The 17,124-nt window shown below is 42.9% G+C and overlaps 1 protein-coding gene across 6 annotated transcripts; it reads right to left on the bottom strand.

Moving 5' to 3' along the window:
* Positions 1-5,722: 5,722 nt before the first annotated feature.
* NAA40 (N-alpha-acetyltransferase 40, NatD catalytic subunit) lies at positions 5,723-15,555 on the bottom strand. 6 transcript variants are annotated; one of them, XM_087913699.1, is made up of 9 exons: positions 15,492-15,555; positions 13,454-13,582; positions 13,189-13,307; positions 11,295-11,347; positions 10,995-11,090; positions 9,573-9,731; positions 8,439-8,522; positions 7,399-7,476; positions 5,723-7,145 (listed from the first exon to the last, which is right to left on the bottom strand). In XM_087913699.1, exons 3-9 carry the CDS (start codon positions 13,225-13,227, stop codon positions 7,004-7,006), a joined length of 651 nt encoding a protein of 216 aa, XP_087769825.1. In that variant the 5' UTR covers positions 13,228-13,307; positions 13,454-13,582; positions 15,492-15,555; the 3' UTR covers positions 5,723-7,003. The 6 variants fall into 6 exon arrangements, with proteins under 6 accessions (XP_087769825.1, XP_087769824.1, XP_026572198.1 ...); XM_087913698.1 differs by having other exon boundaries at positions 13,189-13,284; XM_026716413.2 differs by lacking the exon at positions 13,454-13,582.
* Positions 15,556-17,124: the final 1,569 nt, after the last annotated feature.

The following is a 17,124-nucleotide window of genomic DNA, read 5'->3' as shown; positions in this document are numbered from 1 at the left end:
TTCCAACCCTGTTATTCAATGAGGTCCTCAAACCATATGGGATGGAAACTCTGTGTGTGTGTGTATAAAATGCTATTTTCCAAATTGCATTCCTCAGTTCCTGACATTTCAAACACCACACATCTTCAATTTGTTGAGAAACACTGTTCTGACTTTTTGGTACAGCTTACTACACTACAATTTAGGTTTTAGGATTTCTTTTTTAAAATCCTGATTTTTTTTTTTATGAATAACCCAAGGCAGCAAAGATACCTGATATTCTGCCACCCTCCTTCTATTTTCCCCACAACAATCCTGTGAAGTGGGCTGGGCTGAGAGGGAAGGACTGACCCAAAGTAACCCAGATGGTTTTCGTGCCTTGCTTAAGGCAAGACTAGCGCTCTCCGTTTCCTGGTTTCTAGTCTGGTGCTTTCACTGCTAGATGAAATTGGTTCTAATTACAGTACATGGTTCCTACCACTGTAGTTTGCAGGCCACAATGTTGTTTGCCAAAGGCGCAAAAAAATTCCCAAAAAATCCAAAAAAAATCCTTTGGCATGAGCCATTAGCCCTGCTGCCGAATATCGATTGATCACTTGAGTATTCTTCATGTGTGACTGCAGTATTTTTAAGGCAAGTCCAACGTATCATAACCCTTTGCCTCTTTCCGAAATATTTGCCCTGCCATATGCAAGATGTGGGAAATCTTCACAATATTTCAATAGCTCAATATATCCCAGATGAAAGCTGTTTTTGCTGCACTGGACCCTTAAAGTGTTTTTTTTAAAAAAAGCAAATATAATTTCAGCAACATTGAGATCTATGTTAATTGGTTCTACCACAGATCAGCGCTATAATTAAAACACTAATTAAATTTGCTTATTCACAGCTAAATGGAAGCACTCCAAAATGTGTGGGGTTTTTCTATCAGATTACACAAAGGGTTAGACAAAACTATTGCAGAATTATTTATAATTAGGAAACATTTATTCAGATTGTCAACGTATCCCTTCCTTTTGCAAATTTTGCATATATAATTGTTTACTATCCATTTCAAGCAACACTTTGGTGAAAACAAGCAAAAATTAAAGAAACATGGAAATAACATTTAAAGGCTTTTATTAACATCAAAGGAATTATTCAATGTTATTATAATTATTCAAATTATTTGAGCATCCAGGAAAGCAAAATTCAGGGACTTTTCCTTAGGAAACTCAAGACAACATATTTCAAAACAAAAATCAATATAATTATTCTATAGCCTTTTTGCAACTTGTAAATAGCAGGAAAAAAAAGTGATCTATATCTATAAAAGCATGCTAAAACCAGATTGCAGTTTATTTCTGGCTTAATCTCATATGTCCATTTAACTATAAAGGTTTGAAAACATGGTTTATACCACATTGTGTGATAACTAACCAAATATGGTTTAGCCACAAAACCATCATTAAAATAAACCCAATCAATACTGCGCTGTACATTCAGTCTATAAGAACCATTAGTTTGCTTAGATTTGTTAACACATTTAAGCAAACTATATTAATTTATGAACATTTTGCCAATCCAGAGATTTTATTGTAGACCCAGTGACTTGAACACTCTTCAAAAAATAAAGGCAGCTCACATATCCAGGCATCACTAAAAGCGAAGCAATGAGCCCAATTTTACAATATTGCTTGTTCACAATTATTTGGAAACACTGCAAAATAATTATTCCATAATAGATGCTTATCGCTGAACCTACACTCGGGTTATTATCTTGGATCTTAGCTGTATAGAGTTTATATATTTTCATCTATTTACCTCCAATTGTCTCTGTCCAGATATTTATCCTCCAAACATCTTTAATTAAGAGTGAATTACTCTTGAATAAGGTATTAATATATTAATGGGAGAATTGCACCACCTGCCTCATCCTCCACTGGGGGACCTGCCGGATTTCATGACTCCCTTCTCAGGGCGACCCCTGGCCCACCCCCCCCACACACACCCTTTTCAACCCCCACCCTCCCTTCTCCACTTAGTTCCCCCCAAGAGACTCGTCCAAGCTCCCCTTCAGTCGTGCAGGACTACAAACCCCATCATCCTCTGCCAGGAGGGCTACCTGCGACATGTCTACACCCCTTGGCCCTGGAGGGCTCAAGGATGGGAGCGGCTGGCCCTGAAGTCTCCGTCCTCGGTCTCTCCTTGAACCGACGCCGCTCTTGCGAGAAGCGGCTTTCTATCCTCCACGGCCAAAGCCGGAAGATTAAACCAGAAGCCGCTCCAGCCGGCACACCATAGAGCAAGCTAAGGAAAGACGGCACTTCCGCTCAAGAGTTGCAGTTCCTCCATTGGCCAATGCTAAGATTCCATAGAGAACCAGCCATGTGTAGAACGTACTTCCGGCGAGGCAAGGATAGCAGGCGACCTACACTTGGATCAAGTACCCATAGAGTAAGGCCGCTCTAGCCGCTAGCAAACCTCTAATGCACCGCCTGGATTCACAAACCGTGTCAAAAGAAGTCCTTGGGGCACTTTTTCAGATTTTTAACAAAATATATATATCGCGTCTGAATTTATACCCCTTTGAGAGGATGATGAACGTGCTCATGTCGGCTTGAATTATTTTCTTCTGGAATTGGGGGGGAATTTTACAAAACGATGAAGTTTCTTTTCTTTGACAGTTGTGGGAGGTTTGCAAACAGACATCCGAACAATTTCTAGCCATTAACATTGAAGATGGATCCAATCCTCATCTTTCAATGTACACAAACACGCAGGTGGTTGTTGGAAAAGGCACATACAGGTCTCCTTTGACTTTCAACTGTTCATTTAGGGACCGTTTGAAGTACAATGGCACCTGGAAAAAGTGACGTGACCACTTTTCACTCTTACAACCCATTGCAGCATCCCAGTGGTCACCTAATCCAAACTCAGATGCGGGGCAACTAACTCGTATTTATGATGGCTGCAGAGTCCTGAGGTCACTGATCACCCTTTGTGTGGTCAATGCAGAAGCCAGACTCACTTAACAACTGGGTCACTAAGGTCAGAACTGCAATGATTCCCTTAACCATGCCAAGGTTGTAAAACGGGGTGAACTCACTTAATAACTCTTTTGCTTAGCCATGGCAATGTTGGGCACAATTGTGGCCGTTGTCAGCGTTTGGCATATGGCTTCCAAAGCTGACAGCCGTAAGTCGAGGACCACCTGGACAGGTTTTCCAATCCGCTTCCACTGCAGTTTCCCCTCTCCGTTCAGCCAGCATCCCCTCCTTCCCGACGTCTTTCAAAGGCAGCCAAGAGTATATAGGACAGACAACATTCTGTTTGGCTTTGCTTCCAAAAAGGAGACTGTCACTTATCCAAGTGACAAGGGAGGGAATCCCTGCCAGCCGGGGCCGCAATTATGAGAAATACACCAGCCTAAGACATGCCAGTAGCAGAAAGGTTAGCCTGCCTCCTTGGAGACTGCCCAAAATTTTTCATCCCAAGTTGCGTCGACTGCTAAAGAAACCGGCACTTTTGAAAGAGAAAGGAAGGCAAGCAAGGGTGGTGGGTTGTCTTGGATAGGCAACCTTTAACCAGAAGAGGACGGGGTTGACTTTCTATCCAGCAGAAGGTTACACCTTGGAGTTGGCAACAAGGTGCAAACAAACATCAGTGCATGAAACGACGCATTTGTTTTGGTTCCTTGCTGGTGGAGACAGCCACACTTGATGGGAACTTTGGAAGAGTCTATATAATTTATAAAGGTAAAGGGCTCCCCTCGCACATCCATGTTGGTTGTTTCCGGCTCTAGGGGGCGCTGCTCATCTCCGTTACAAAGCCGAAGAGGAGCCAGCGCTGTCCAAAGACGTCTCCGTGGTCATGTGGCCGGCAGGACTAAAAGCCGAAGGCGCACGGAACGCTGTGACCAAAGCGGTCCCTATTTTTCTACTTGCATTTTTGACATGCTTTCGAACTGCTAGGTTGGCAGAAGCTGGGACAAGGAACAGGAGCTCGCTCCGTTACGCGGCGCTCGGGATTCGAACTGCCAACCTGTCGACCTTTCTGATCAACAAGCTCAGTGTCTTAGTCTCTGAGCCCCTATATATAATTTATATCCTGCCTTTATTATTTTTACAAGTAACTCAACAATGGCAAACCTCACAATCTTCCTACTTTTTACCCCGCTCCCAACAACCCTGTAAGGCAAATGGGGCTGGGAGAAGGATTGGCCCAAAGTCACCAGCCGGCTTCCATGCCTAAGGCGGAACTAGAACTCACCGTCTCCTGGTGATTGGCCCAAAGTCATCCAGCTGGCTTTTATGCCTAAGGTGGGACTAGCTTTGTAGCCTGGTGCTTTAACCACTAGGCCACAAATTGGAGGAAGCCCACTAGTTTACAGCAGTCATTCAATTCAATTGATTGAACATCGTTCTTAACCTTTGGGTGGCGGAGAATAAGCTATCAGACCTATAAATGCTCCTTTGCCAAGCCTTCTCAGATAACCTGGCTTGTTCAGTGTGTGTGTGTGTGTGTGTGTGTGTGTGTGTGTGTCTGTCTGTCTTTGAACAGAAGTCTCAGCAGAATACTCTCAGATAATCAGATAAGAACCAACATTTATTTCTGCAAGGCTCTTAACTGATCCTTATCTTCGGCTTTTATTGCTTATATCCATTTATTATCAAGTATTATCTCTAGGAAGGCTGTTCACTCCCTGCTGGGATGAGACAAGGTAATTAATAAAAGTATTCAGGGACTGTGTTTTTTTTTTAAAAAGATTGTTTTTGACAGCCAGGGGCAGGGAACAAGATGGTGAAATGTTGAGTCCAATTACTGGCAGGGAGCAAGACTGGCCAAGCCTTAGAGGTGCCAAGAAGCTGGCCTTTTTTTTTGTCAGCTGAGCCGCAAGGTGGGATCTCTGGCAGATACATTTCAGCTTCCAGACAAAGGAAGCTGCCGGCGCAGAAGATAAAACCGCAGCTGTGTTTGCATGATACATCTGCCCCTAGTGAAACTAACCATTGTTTGTGCAATTAGCCCAATTTTCTGGACCACGCACCGTGAGGCATTACGTTATCACCTGGCTGGCTTACCCAATTGCCAGGGAAAAATAGTATGCTGGCTGCTTGTCAACCTCTCCTTAGCTCAACGTTTCTATTTTTAGCTTATTCTGGCAGGTCTCAGGTGGCAAGAGCAGCCATGCTTCCTGGGCCATCCTGCCAGCAATTAAACCGTCTTTGGATGTAAACCGTTGATTCAACGAGGGCCCTGCTCTCCACAACCGCATCTGCTAAGCCAATGTCTCTCAACCATGGCTACTTGGAAGAGGTCTGGACTTCCAACTCCCAGAATTCCCCTGTGAGCGTATGTGTGGACTCCCAGAATTCAGAAAGAAAAGGCTTAGAGTTACCACACCGAAAGCTTATTTTCGACATACAAAGGGATCGCTTCCATTTTTTTTTCCGGCTTGCATCTCACTTGCATTTGCAAACTCAGATACCCGTTTTTTAAACAGGTCTTGGGAGGGTGAGAGCCAGCATCCAATAGAACAAGAAGGAATGAAAACACCTGAACCAAAGAACAGAATTGGTGGTTTTTCATTTGGTTTTTTATAGTGGTGCACAGAAAAGTATTCAGATGGGAGAGAGAGGAACTTATCCAATTGTTCAATACAAAAAAAAACAACAACCCTGGACTATAATGCTTAGGGAAAACAGCACCACGGCACTCTTTTAAAAAGAGCCACAGAATGCATCGCAAAGGAACAACCCACTGGAGATCAAACAGAATGTTTATTTTGAAAAACAGACAAACTGCACCCCCTCCCCCCATTCCAGTTGACCCTTTTCATTAAAAAAAAAAAAAACACAGGTTGTTCCCTTTTATTCCAGCAAACGTTGCTGGTTTTATAAGAGTAGTTATTCCGAAATTTGTTCTGTGAAACAAAACTACCCCAAAATGCAAAAAAAAATAAAAAAGAGGCAACACCCACTAGATATACAAAAGTATTGTTTCACCTTCAAAATGTAAAGTATTTTGCATGCCACACTCAACATGCTCAATCACCTTTCCCCCTTTTTTGGGAGGGGAGGGGGAGAGAAATCCATCAGTGGAGAAGTCTAAAAAGAAATTCAAGATGTTGATTAAACCAACGTATATTTATGGGATCGTCGTGTATGCTGAGAGTTTTTAGTTCCGAAACCAACGGGCTAGAGGATCTCCTGAACAATCAGGACACACTCCTAGTGAACTAGAATGATTTGCTCTTGCACACCTGCTTCTACTGGGAACTTTCAGACAACAAAACCGCTCCAAGTTGCTTCTAGCACAGCTGGCTCAGAAGAAATCATGCAATAGTGCTCTCCAACACACAAGGAGGGAAGTAGAACCAGAGGCACCATGTTATACTTAGGATCCTGTTCTAAAAATCTGTGTGGATCCCTCCTCCTCCTCCTCCTATAAAGCCCAGAGTTGCTTTGATATACTCACCTAAAGAAGATCTTCCCAGTAATGGGTTTAGAGGAAGTACATTCTTTTTAAAAACCTGCTGTGGGTTCTCCGACAAAACTATCAACCCAGTGTTGCAAATGATTCAGACACAAAAAGTGGGAAACAGCCCCAGAAGGAACACAGAACCATCTCAAAAGTCGCCTTGATATGCCACCCCCAAAGTCTATCCTTCATCCACAGACAACGGGCTCGCCATTCTTGTCAACGCCTTTTGAAAGGGAGCCCATCAATTTTCCATGGAAAAAGAAAAAGAAGGGAAAAGAAAAACCCCTCGCAAGATTCCCACCTTCAGTTCCAGGCTGCAGGGAAGCAAGACCGGGCCTAAAAGTACGGCTCGGCTTTGACTGAAAGGGCCTCCTATAGGGAGGAAGATCTCGGTTCCCGGGATCCGGGATGTGACCCAGGAGTTCTGTCTTCCTTGACTTGAGGATGCAGCAAGAATGTGGAGAGGCCGGGGGGACAGTCAAGAGAAGCCACGAGGAAGGCACGCGTCTGACGTTGGAGGGCGGGCGATGGGTTATTTCGGAGGGCGCGAAGGAGCACCTCAATGGCAGCAGCCCCCACACGGAGTGCCCAGGTGAGCCTGCTGGCTCTCGCCAAATTTGGTCCTCCGGCTGAGGATTTCGTAGGAGCAGTCTTCCCCACAGCAGCCAGACATGCTCGGTGAGGTATCGTCTATTTCAAATCTAAAGGGTCACGACAATTTATTTATTTATTTTTAAAAAAGCAGGCCTAGACATAGACCTTCCAGCTGGTGTTTTATCAATAGATGTTAGAAACAGTTTGGTCAAAATAATTTTAACAGGGTGAACGCTCTGATCTAAGCAAGGAGGCGATGTGTGAAAACGGTGGTTTTTTTAAAAACCCCAATTATCCAGCAATCCCCTTGTTCTTCCTGCCTTGGAAAAAGATAACAATTAAGTCAAATCTTTTACTTACTGTAAAGCTTCTCTGAAGAACTGATTGGCTCCGTGGTTATGTTTGAAGACTGTTAACATGACCTTCTTCATCTGTGTGCTAAGAAAAGTCAGGGAGAGCCAAAATCAGAAAAGGATGAGAGAAAAACGGGAAGGAAAAGCCAAAAAAAAAAAAAAAAAAGGCAGTATAGTTCCTAAGAAGCTTCATCTTTTGGATTAATTTCTAGTTCTGTACAAAAGGAGAAATTAAACGCACTTCGGTGTATTTATCCAAGAATGATCCTATTCTCTTTCCATGTGGCACGTGAAGCATTATTGCCACTGAATTTTGATTCCCACAGCACTGCAAATCTTAACAAATCTAATCCAATACTAACTGCTTAAGTAGAAGTCAAAATCCTGTTTTAAAATCCAAGCACTTTGAAGGAACCAGGAATGAAGCTGTTGTGTTAAAGGCTGCTTCCATCTTGTGTTCTCTTATATTTGACATGTGTTAAGTGTGCCTGGTTTTGCTTGTGGATTGTGGCTCTACTCCTGCTGTAGAAAATGCAGTGTTGTATTTCCTTATCAGTACATCAATCGTGTTAGTTTAGGAAAGAATAAATTAAGAGATATATTGAGCCCGCTCATGGCTAAGTGAAAACTGTAACATTCAGGTTGGAATATCACAGGTTTTAATGTGGAGAGTTAGTCTTGTTAAACTTCAATAAAGTTTGCCCCAAAGAGATTGGCTTGTGTGGCTCAACAGTTAAGACGCTGGACTTGTCAACTGGAAAACCAACAGCCCAGGTACGAGACCCGAGCACTTTGTGACGGGGCGAGTTCCCATCTTAGCTTCAGCTCCTGCCAACCCAGCAGGTTGAAAGCATGCAAATGCAAGTGGATAAATAGGTACCACTTTGGCAGGAAGGTCACAGCACTCAAAGACGTCATGATGGCCACATCACCGTGGAATATGTCTTTGGACAGCGCTGGCTTTTTACAATCAGCAACTACTAACAGAGTAAAATCCGCAGGGAGACTGGGGTGATTTGTAGAAACTATGGGGAAGCACAACCTTACCTATTTGCCACGAGCTGCAGGATCTGGATGAGAAACTTGCCAAGGCCTCTCCTTCTTGCTCGGCTTTCCAGCTGTATTTCATAACTAGAGCAAAGAAAGAGAGAAATACGTAAGCAAATATCAACATCCCAGCAGTGCCATCTAAGATCTTTGTTATTGCCATTTGAAGTACAAAATGTCGAATTTGGAAACACCTTCCAAAGACTTCGCCCCTGTTTAGGAGAAGGGAACATCTTTCAATCAAGGAAAAAATACAACAACCCATAAAACATTTGTTTCAATTTGAAATCAGTGCTTGCAACTATTTAAACATCTAAATAAATACTGAAAGCTTGCTTGGAGATCCAGTGACTGATAAGCTTGAAACAAGAAGACCAAATAGAGATGAAAATAACTGACGAAGTGCCAAATATGGGGGTAATGTGAAACGCACTTAGGGGTCACGTTAAAAGGGCATGGTTGGCACACAGCACAGATTTTTGGGTTTGTTGTGTTTTGCAGGCACAAATTCTCCTTTCCATCATAGAGCCTTGGTGGCGCAGTGGTTAGAATGCAGTATTGCAGGCCAACTCTGCCCACAGCCTGGAGTTCGATCCTAACGGGCTCAAGGTTGACTCAAACCTTCCATCCCTCTGAGGTCGTTAAAATGAGGAGCCAGATTGTTAAGGCAACAGACTGACTCTGTAAACCGCTTAGAGAGGGGCCGTAAAGGCACTGGGAAGCGGTATATAAGTCTAAGTGCTACTGCTGTTATGTTCTACTCTGCATTTTTTCTGCATTCTATTCCATGCCATTCCTTTCCATATGTTCTATTCTGTACTTTCTATTCCATTCTATTCTATTAATTCTATTCTATTACTATCCTATTATTGTTCATTTTTATTCTGTTCCATTTTTCTATTCCATTCCATTAATTCTTATTCCATTCCATTAATTTTTATTCTATCAACTCTTATTCTATTAATTCTTATTCCGTTCCTTTCCCATTTCATTCCATATTTTCTATTCCATTCCACTCCATTCTATTAATCCTCCTCCCATTCCATTCTATTTCATCCCGTCCCACATTTTCGGACGTTCCAGCCTGATGAAGCCGGCAATCCAGTAGCTGAAATCCCAAGGGGGAAGCCCTACCAATAGAGAACCTCCTCTCCATATTCGACGTCAAAGCGGAAGTGTGAGAATGCCACAGGGAGGGAGCCGTTTTCCAAAGCGATTAAGTACCAAGCCCGGTCGTCGGTCATTTCGTCCCGTTTTTCCCGGTCTTTCCAACCCCACTCGCTCTGCTCATACCTTTGAAGGAGGATAGAAAAAAAAAAGAGAAACGAGAATGTCCTTCAGGATGGGATCGACCACCTTCTATTCAGGGGAGCTGGGAATCCTTGTGTAGTGATCCTTTTCGGAAGCGCCTCTGATTCTTGGTGTCCATGTAGACACTACAGGTAATCCTTGACTGACAACCATTTATGTTCACTGACCGCTCAAAGTTACAACACTGAAAAAGGACATACCACGGATCCTTGCACAGGTCGTCCTCGACTTATAACCACAAGGGAGCCCAACCTTTCTGTTGTGAAGCGAGACAGCTGCTAAGTGAACTTTACCCCATTTTATGGCCTTTCTTGCCACAATTGTTAAGTGAATCCCTGAAGTTGTGAAGTTAGGAACAGGGTTGTTAAGTGAATCTGGCTTCCCTTGTTGACTTTGCTCGTCAGAAGGTCGCAAGAGGGGATCACGTGACCTTGGGACACTGCAACCGTCGTAAATTCAAGTCAGTTGCCAAGCGGTTGAATGTAAATCACATGACCATGGGGATGCTGTAATGGTCATAACCGTTTTAAGTTACTTGTAAGTCACTTTTCCAGTGCTGTGGTAACGTAGAACAGTCATTAAACAAGCTGCTGTTAAGCCAAGGTCCACCTTGTACTTTTGAGCATTTTTTTCCTCTCCCTTGAACCAGAAGTGTGAGATTGAACTACCTTTTTGCTCATACCACAATTGCTGGTCATGGCTGCCCATCAGCCTCCCATTATCTCTGGGTACCCTTATGGCAGGGGTGGGATTCAAATTTTTTAACAACTGGTTCTGTGGGCGTGCCTTAGGTGGTGGGCGTGGCTTGGTGGTCATGTTATTGGCTGGGCGTGGCCAACTCAATATCACTCACATCGAGGCATGCATCTCCTCGCCTGGCCTCTCATGACTGTTGGGGATGCTGCAACAGTCGTAAGTGTGAAAAATGGTCATAAGTCACTTTTTCTGTGCCATTGTAAATTTGAATGGTCACTCCACGCAAGCAAAGTGCCAGCAAAGGAGGGGAAAAAAACTCCAGAGACGTTCCTGAGACCGGAAGTCTAGTCCTGCCAAGAATGTAATAAGGGTTAACAGAGAGGCAGTTTCTGTAAGCAACCCCAGAATGTTTCCTTCCTGCCTTCCTTACAGGATTAGCCCAGTAATTTCTTCTAACAACCAGTTCTCAGAACTGCTTAGAATGTTAACAACCCGTTCTGGTGAATAGGGGCGAACTGGTAGAATCCCACCCCTGCCTTATGGACTTACAAGGTCTGCATGTTTGTTTTGGTCAGCTCAAACGCCCAGTCGAGAGTCGCCGGTTCCAAACTGGAGACGCGTTTGCACTCGATGGAAACATTCAGCCTGTAACGAAAAGAGAGCAAAAGGAAGGAAGAAAGAACAATATGTGGTTAGGATTACTTGTGGAAATGCAATTAAATCTGGGGGTTGTGAGATAGGAAATGCCAAGCAGGACAAGAGTGAGGCTTTGCCATTATTTTATCACAGAGGGAGAGGCCTGAATTCGAATCTCTCCCCTCAAAAAAAGGACAGGGACCTTTCACTCACCCGTTTCTGTCGTATTTCTTGAACACAGGAAAAGCTTCCAAGGGGTCTCCCAGCTGTACAAAGAAAGGAAGTCATTAGACAAACTACAACGTTGATGTCAAAACACTGAGGCAGTGCTCTATCTCTGAGGGGCTGCCCCAAAGAAGAGGGGGTCCACCTGTCTCCCAAAACACCTGAAGGCAAAACAAGAAACAATGGATGGAAAACTAATCAAGGAGAGATCCAACCTAGAAATAAGGAGAAATTTCCTGACAGTGATAACAATTTATCTGTGGAATAAATTGCCTTCGGAAGTTGTGGGAGCTCCAACACTGGAAGTTTTCAAGGAGAGACTGGACAGCCATTTGTCTAGAATGGCATGAGGTCTCCTACTTGAGCAGGGGGTTGGACTAAAAGACCTCCAAGGTCCCTTCCACAGGTTGCTCTATTAAAAGCACGACTTTCTAACTTTTTGCTTTGGAACATTAAGGATCAAGATCAAGGCAATAAAATGCCTGGCCTCTTGTTATATTATCAAGGTTGACTTCGTCAGAAGTCATCTGGGAAGATCACCAAATGGGGATCATGTGATTCTGGGACGTGGCAACCGTCCTAAATCCATGCCAGTTACCAAGATCCTGAATTCTGACCATGTCACTGCAGGGAGGCTAGATCAGTCGTAAGTCACTTATTTCAGTGATGTCTTAAGTTCAAATGGTCACTAAATGAATGGCCATAAGTTGAGGACTGCCTGATGCAGGTAGACTACCTTCAGCTGATCCCATTTTCTGCAGGAATTGATCAGCTAAACTGCCTTAACTTCGATGTGATAGGAAAGTGTCTTGTTCATGAATAGACCAGACACTAAATTTACAGAGGTTATTTTGGGGGGTTGGGGTGGGGTGGAACTTCCTTTCTTCTGCTTGCATTTTCTTCTGTTGAAATTAAAAAGTTTATTTATATTTATATCTTTATTCTAACCAGCATCTACTAACAATCAGATTGTCCAAGTGGCTTTAATCCATTTCTTCTCTAAACACCAGAACCATCCTAGAGGACAAGACTTTGATCTCACCGATTCCTTCATGTCAGGCAAGAAATAAACTCACAGATCTGTCTTCTCCCACCTTCAAAACACTGTTTAAAAAATAATGCTTCAATCCCCAGGAGTCCAACCTTTCGAATTAGGTCTGGACAGGTTGGTGATACCAGCAGGCAACCATAAACTACAAGGCAACAGCTGGATTCAAAGAACACCTTAAACCCAGGACTTCCCTAAGACTTTCCTTCCTTACTCCAAATGGCTTCTCAGAAATTTTCAGGACCACTTGTAACTCCCTTCTTTCAGCACCGTTGTAACTCTGAACAGTCGCTGAATCAATGGTCGTAAGTTGACAACTCCCTATATTAGAAAAATAATATCACTGAAGGTCATCACATCAGGCAGGGCTCACTTAATAGCTGCCTTGCTTAGCAACGGAAATTCTACTCTCAATAAGTCATGCCTGCACAGGAAAGCTTTCTTATTTTCCCCACGTCACACATTTCTAAATTATGCAATTATTGTGGTAAAGCCATTCAGTAAGTAAGTAAGAGGTGGTGAGTGGAATCTGAAGTCGAGTTGCTTTTCTCACCATTGTATCAAGGGTGTCCAACTTTGGCAAATTTTAAGACTTGTGGACTTCAACTCCCAGAATTCTCCCACCAAATGGGAATGCTGGGAGTTGAAGCCCACAAGTCTTAAAGCGGCCAAGGTTGGACACGACTGCACTGCACCGTTCCCCAGATTTTAACTGTATTAATTTGCTTTTATGCAAGGTGTTTTATTTATAGCCGCAAGGGCGTTGGAAACTGGAAGGCATACTTTGCAGGGTAAAATAATAATAAAGACATGGAATAAAGGAGAAAAACTCACTTTATTTGCTGCATCAACCTTGGCACAGACAGCATCCATGGCTGCCCGTTCCTCCAGCCGTTTCTGCTTCTTCTCCTTCCCTTTACTGGACTTCCTCTGCAACCAGGAGGGTTGAAATGCTAAGACACAACACACAAACAGAACTGAACAGTTCCCCATCTATTAAGGCTTCATCCATGACACAGGTAGTCCTCCGTTTACGACAATTGAGCCCCAAAATTTCTGTTGCTAAGCGAGACAGTTCCAAGTGAACTTCCCACTTTACCTTTCTTGACACAGTTGTTAAGCGAATCACTGCAGTTGTTATAGTCACACGGATGTTAAGTGAATCTGGCTTCCCCATTGACTTTGCTTGTCAGAAGGTTGCAAAAGGGGATCCCATGACCCTGGGACACTGCAACAGACATAACGACATGCCAGTTGCCAAACGTTTGAATTTTGATCATTTTGAAAAAACGGTCATGAGTCAGTTTTTTCAGTGCTGTTGTAACTTTGAATGGTCACCAAACAAAATGGTTTTAAGTCAAGAGTTACCTGTACTGGCCACCTCTGTGACTCTTCCTGAACTTTTCATTAATATGTCTCCCACGTTCCAACTGGTTTGTACAATGAATCGGGGTAGGCTAAAATAGGGGTGGCACAGCTTGTATTCTAACACTGGGGGAACCTGTAGCTGGCATGAAGCACGCCATTCCCATAAGGCACAAAAAAAGGTTTAGCAGTTTGAGCACAACATGTTTTGTTTTATGGGTGCCGTTAAATTCTTTTTATCCTACCTCCGAGCCTTTTTCTTATTTACCCCCACTTTAATTAGTCAGATTCCAAATTTTACAAAGAGAGTTTGGTTTAGTGGTTAAGGCACCAGGGTAGAAACCAGGACAGAGTGAGTTCTATCCCCACCTGAGGAATGAAAGCCAGCTGGGTGACTTTGGGTTGGTTCCCCACTTATTGGTGAAATTAATAGAAGCAGAGTAAAAATAAAACAAAATATGTACTTCACATACATAACCTGCATACTATATATATATGTGCACGTATATATCTAAAGTCCATATGTTTTATTTTTACTCTGCTTCTATTAATTTCACCAATAACTCAAGGCAGAGAATGCGCCCAATATGCCTATAAAATAAAAGAAACAGACATCCTGCAATCTCCGGAACTTAAAATTATGTATAGTAATAATATAATTATATAAATATTATATAAATATATAAACAGGATGTGTTTCTTCTTTTAAATATGTGTGTGTGTGTGTGAATTATATTGTAGTATTGTATTGGATATATAATATATATTATAGGAGTATTAAGCATATTCTTTGCCTTGATATCTGTGTGTAAATTATATTGTAGTATTGTATTGTATTAGATATATAATATATATTATAGGAGTATTAAGCATATTCTTTGCCTTGATATCTATGTGTGTAAATTATATTGTAGTATTGTATTGTATTAGATATATAATATATATTATAGGAGTATTAAGCATATTCTTTGCCTTGATATCTATGTGTGTAAATTATATTGTAGTATTGTATTGTATTAGAGATATAATATATATTATAGGAGTATTAAGCATATTCTTTGCCTTGATATCTATCAACTATTTATCAATGTCTGTCTATATCTATCCACATCTATCATCCATATATTTATCTGTCTATTATCTATGTCTCTCTATGCCTGTCTTTGTCTGTATCTCTATCTATCAATCATCTGTTTATGTCTGTCTGTCCATCCGTCCAATATCCTTGTCACCCCAAACCCACCCCTCGACTGTGTAAGATGCCTCCCCCCCTTTGGCTGTGGAGGATGGGAACTGTAGTCTAGCACCCTCTTGGGAGGCCAGGAGGGAAAAGTCACTCCAAGGACTTTACAAAAGGTTTTTTTTCCACCCCCCTCCCAAACTCTGCTGAATATTTAAAATATAAGCCCCGCCGACCCCCATTTTCACCCCTAAGGGAGATATATCGAAACTCTCTGGAGGTGAGCAGCTGTATAAATTAGAATAACCCATTTCTTCCTCATCTTGATCCTGACAACCCCCCCCACCCAGTTTTTCTCTCCCCCCAGCCCCCTCCCCAATTTATAGCCTGCCCCCCCCCATATCCTTTCTCACCCCTCAGGCCAGGCTTTTCATCCCATTACCTCAAATTCTCCCCCAATTATGACCCCCCAGTCCCCCACCGTTACATTCAGCTCCCCCTTAGTGGCCCCCTCCTCAAATGTGATCCCCTCGCGGTTCCTCTCGCCCCCTCCGACTCCAACTCTGCCCCCTCCCTCCCTCAACCCCCTTACCCCCATGGTGATGGCGACCGCGAGCCCCCCACAGCCTCCCCAATGATGAGTGACCCGAAAGGGCGGAGATAAGGTACTGCGCCTGCGCGGACACACACCCCCTCCCCCTAAAAAAAAAAAAACGGCGGGGAAAGGCAAAGCGCGGCCTAAAGAACCCCCGGACGCGTTGCGCGAGGCCCCCTCGCCGCGCCTGCGCAGCGAGGAGAAAGGGCAAAAAGAGAGGGCGGAAGGGGGCAGGACGCGCCTCTTCTCGGACGCGTGCGCCGAGGAGGAAATAATAGGCGGGAGAATAGTGGGAGGGGGGGAAAGGAAGGCGAAAAGAGCGGGAAAGCGCGGACACACAAAAAAAGGTAGAGAAGAGAGTGCGCGTGCGCACTCACGTTCTTGTACTCGCTCCGCCCTTTTCCCTAAACCCCGCCCTTTAACTCGAGTTCCGCGGGCGAGAGGGGGTGGGGAAAATTGAATTTCTTAGCCGCTGATTGGCTAGAGCAACAACAACAACAACAAAAATATGACATGTTAATCTTGGTTAATATTAATTCAGTATTGATTAATAATATGAATGAAAGAAGTTGTGGAAAATAAAATAAAATATAAAATGCAATACATAAATAAAATAAAATAAATGAAATGAAATAAAAAAGTATAGTCAGAAAACTACTTTGCTTTTACTATAGCCAGTGAAGGTGTCTGTTTTTATTTAACTATTGATTAAATCAAACTATGATGGCAGACAACATTCTAATTTACCTTCCACCCCCAGAAAAGTAAGAGGCGAGCAAATATACATGAACTTTACCTGAGAGAACACCCAACCCCCTTTTCCCCCCACAAAAAGAAAATCTTAAAATCTCTCCTGAATGGCAAAGTTGAAATATAAATAAATCAAACCTTCAGGTTCCCTCGGTGCCATTCACATTTAACCCAACCAGTGAATTTCCTTATTTCGAGATTTCTCCAGGGCCTTGAATCATAAACTAGCCAAGGGGGCTGCTTTCACACAGCCTGATAACACCCCTCCCTCCAAATTAACCCAGATTAAAATCCAGGTTTAGTGTGTTGTGTGAATGCTGCAAAACACTGCGTGTTTGAGCAAACTTTGAGCAACAATACATCCACCCAACAGAAACCATTGATATTTCAATTTGCAAAGTCCATAAACTTTTCTTTGGATGGGGAATTCTGGGAGCTGAAGTCCACCCATCTTAAAGTTGCCTTGAGGATTACAAATCCAGTGCAAATCACACCTGTGTCTTCCTTGCCTCGTTTTTTTTTTCCCCTTGCCCTTCTCATGGGTAATTAATTCATGGCTTCCTTTAAATCTCTGTTTTTAAATCCCCAAATTGAATAACCGCTGCCCCCCAAAATCTGGATAAACTCAATAAGACATATTTTAGGAATGTACTACCATGATCCTTGCGCCCTTATAAAGCTCCAGAAAGGGAGATTCATCAGCGAAACTTTCTTTTTTTTTTCCAAGACAGACCTTTGGTGGAAAGCTTCTTCAAAAATCCTTTCCTTTGCAATCCTTCCTCCTTCCAAAAAAAAATAAATCTGATTTTTTTTTAATGACTGGAGTTTTAAGTATGGAGTGCTCAACTTCCTTCCAAATCCTTCTGCAATCAGATAAGTG

This window comes from Pseudonaja textilis, chromosome 16 (assembly GCF_049901715.1).
Source record: "Pseudonaja textilis isolate UNSWEBS1 chromosome 16, rPseTex1.2, whole genome shotgun sequence".
Lineage (NCBI taxonomy): Eukaryota > Metazoa > Chordata > Lepidosauria > Squamata > Elapidae > Pseudonaja > Pseudonaja textilis.
Note: the sequence above shows the minus strand (reverse complement) of the source record. Positions and strands in the feature narration are given on the sequence as shown.

Coding starts and splice junctions, on each gene's coding strand:
- NAA40 (XM_087913698.1), bottom strand. CDS start 13,531: ATGGGGAAGCCAGATTCACTTAACATCCGTGTGACTATAACAACTGCA. Junction 13,285..13,453: donor TAACAACTGTGTCAAGAAAG/GTAAAGTGGGAA, acceptor TCCTGGTTGCAG/AGGAAGTCCAGTAAAGGGAA. Junction 11,348..13,188: donor AGGTTGATGCAGCAAATAAA/GTGAGTTTTTCT, acceptor TTCTTTGTACAG/CTGGGAGACCCCTTGGAAGC.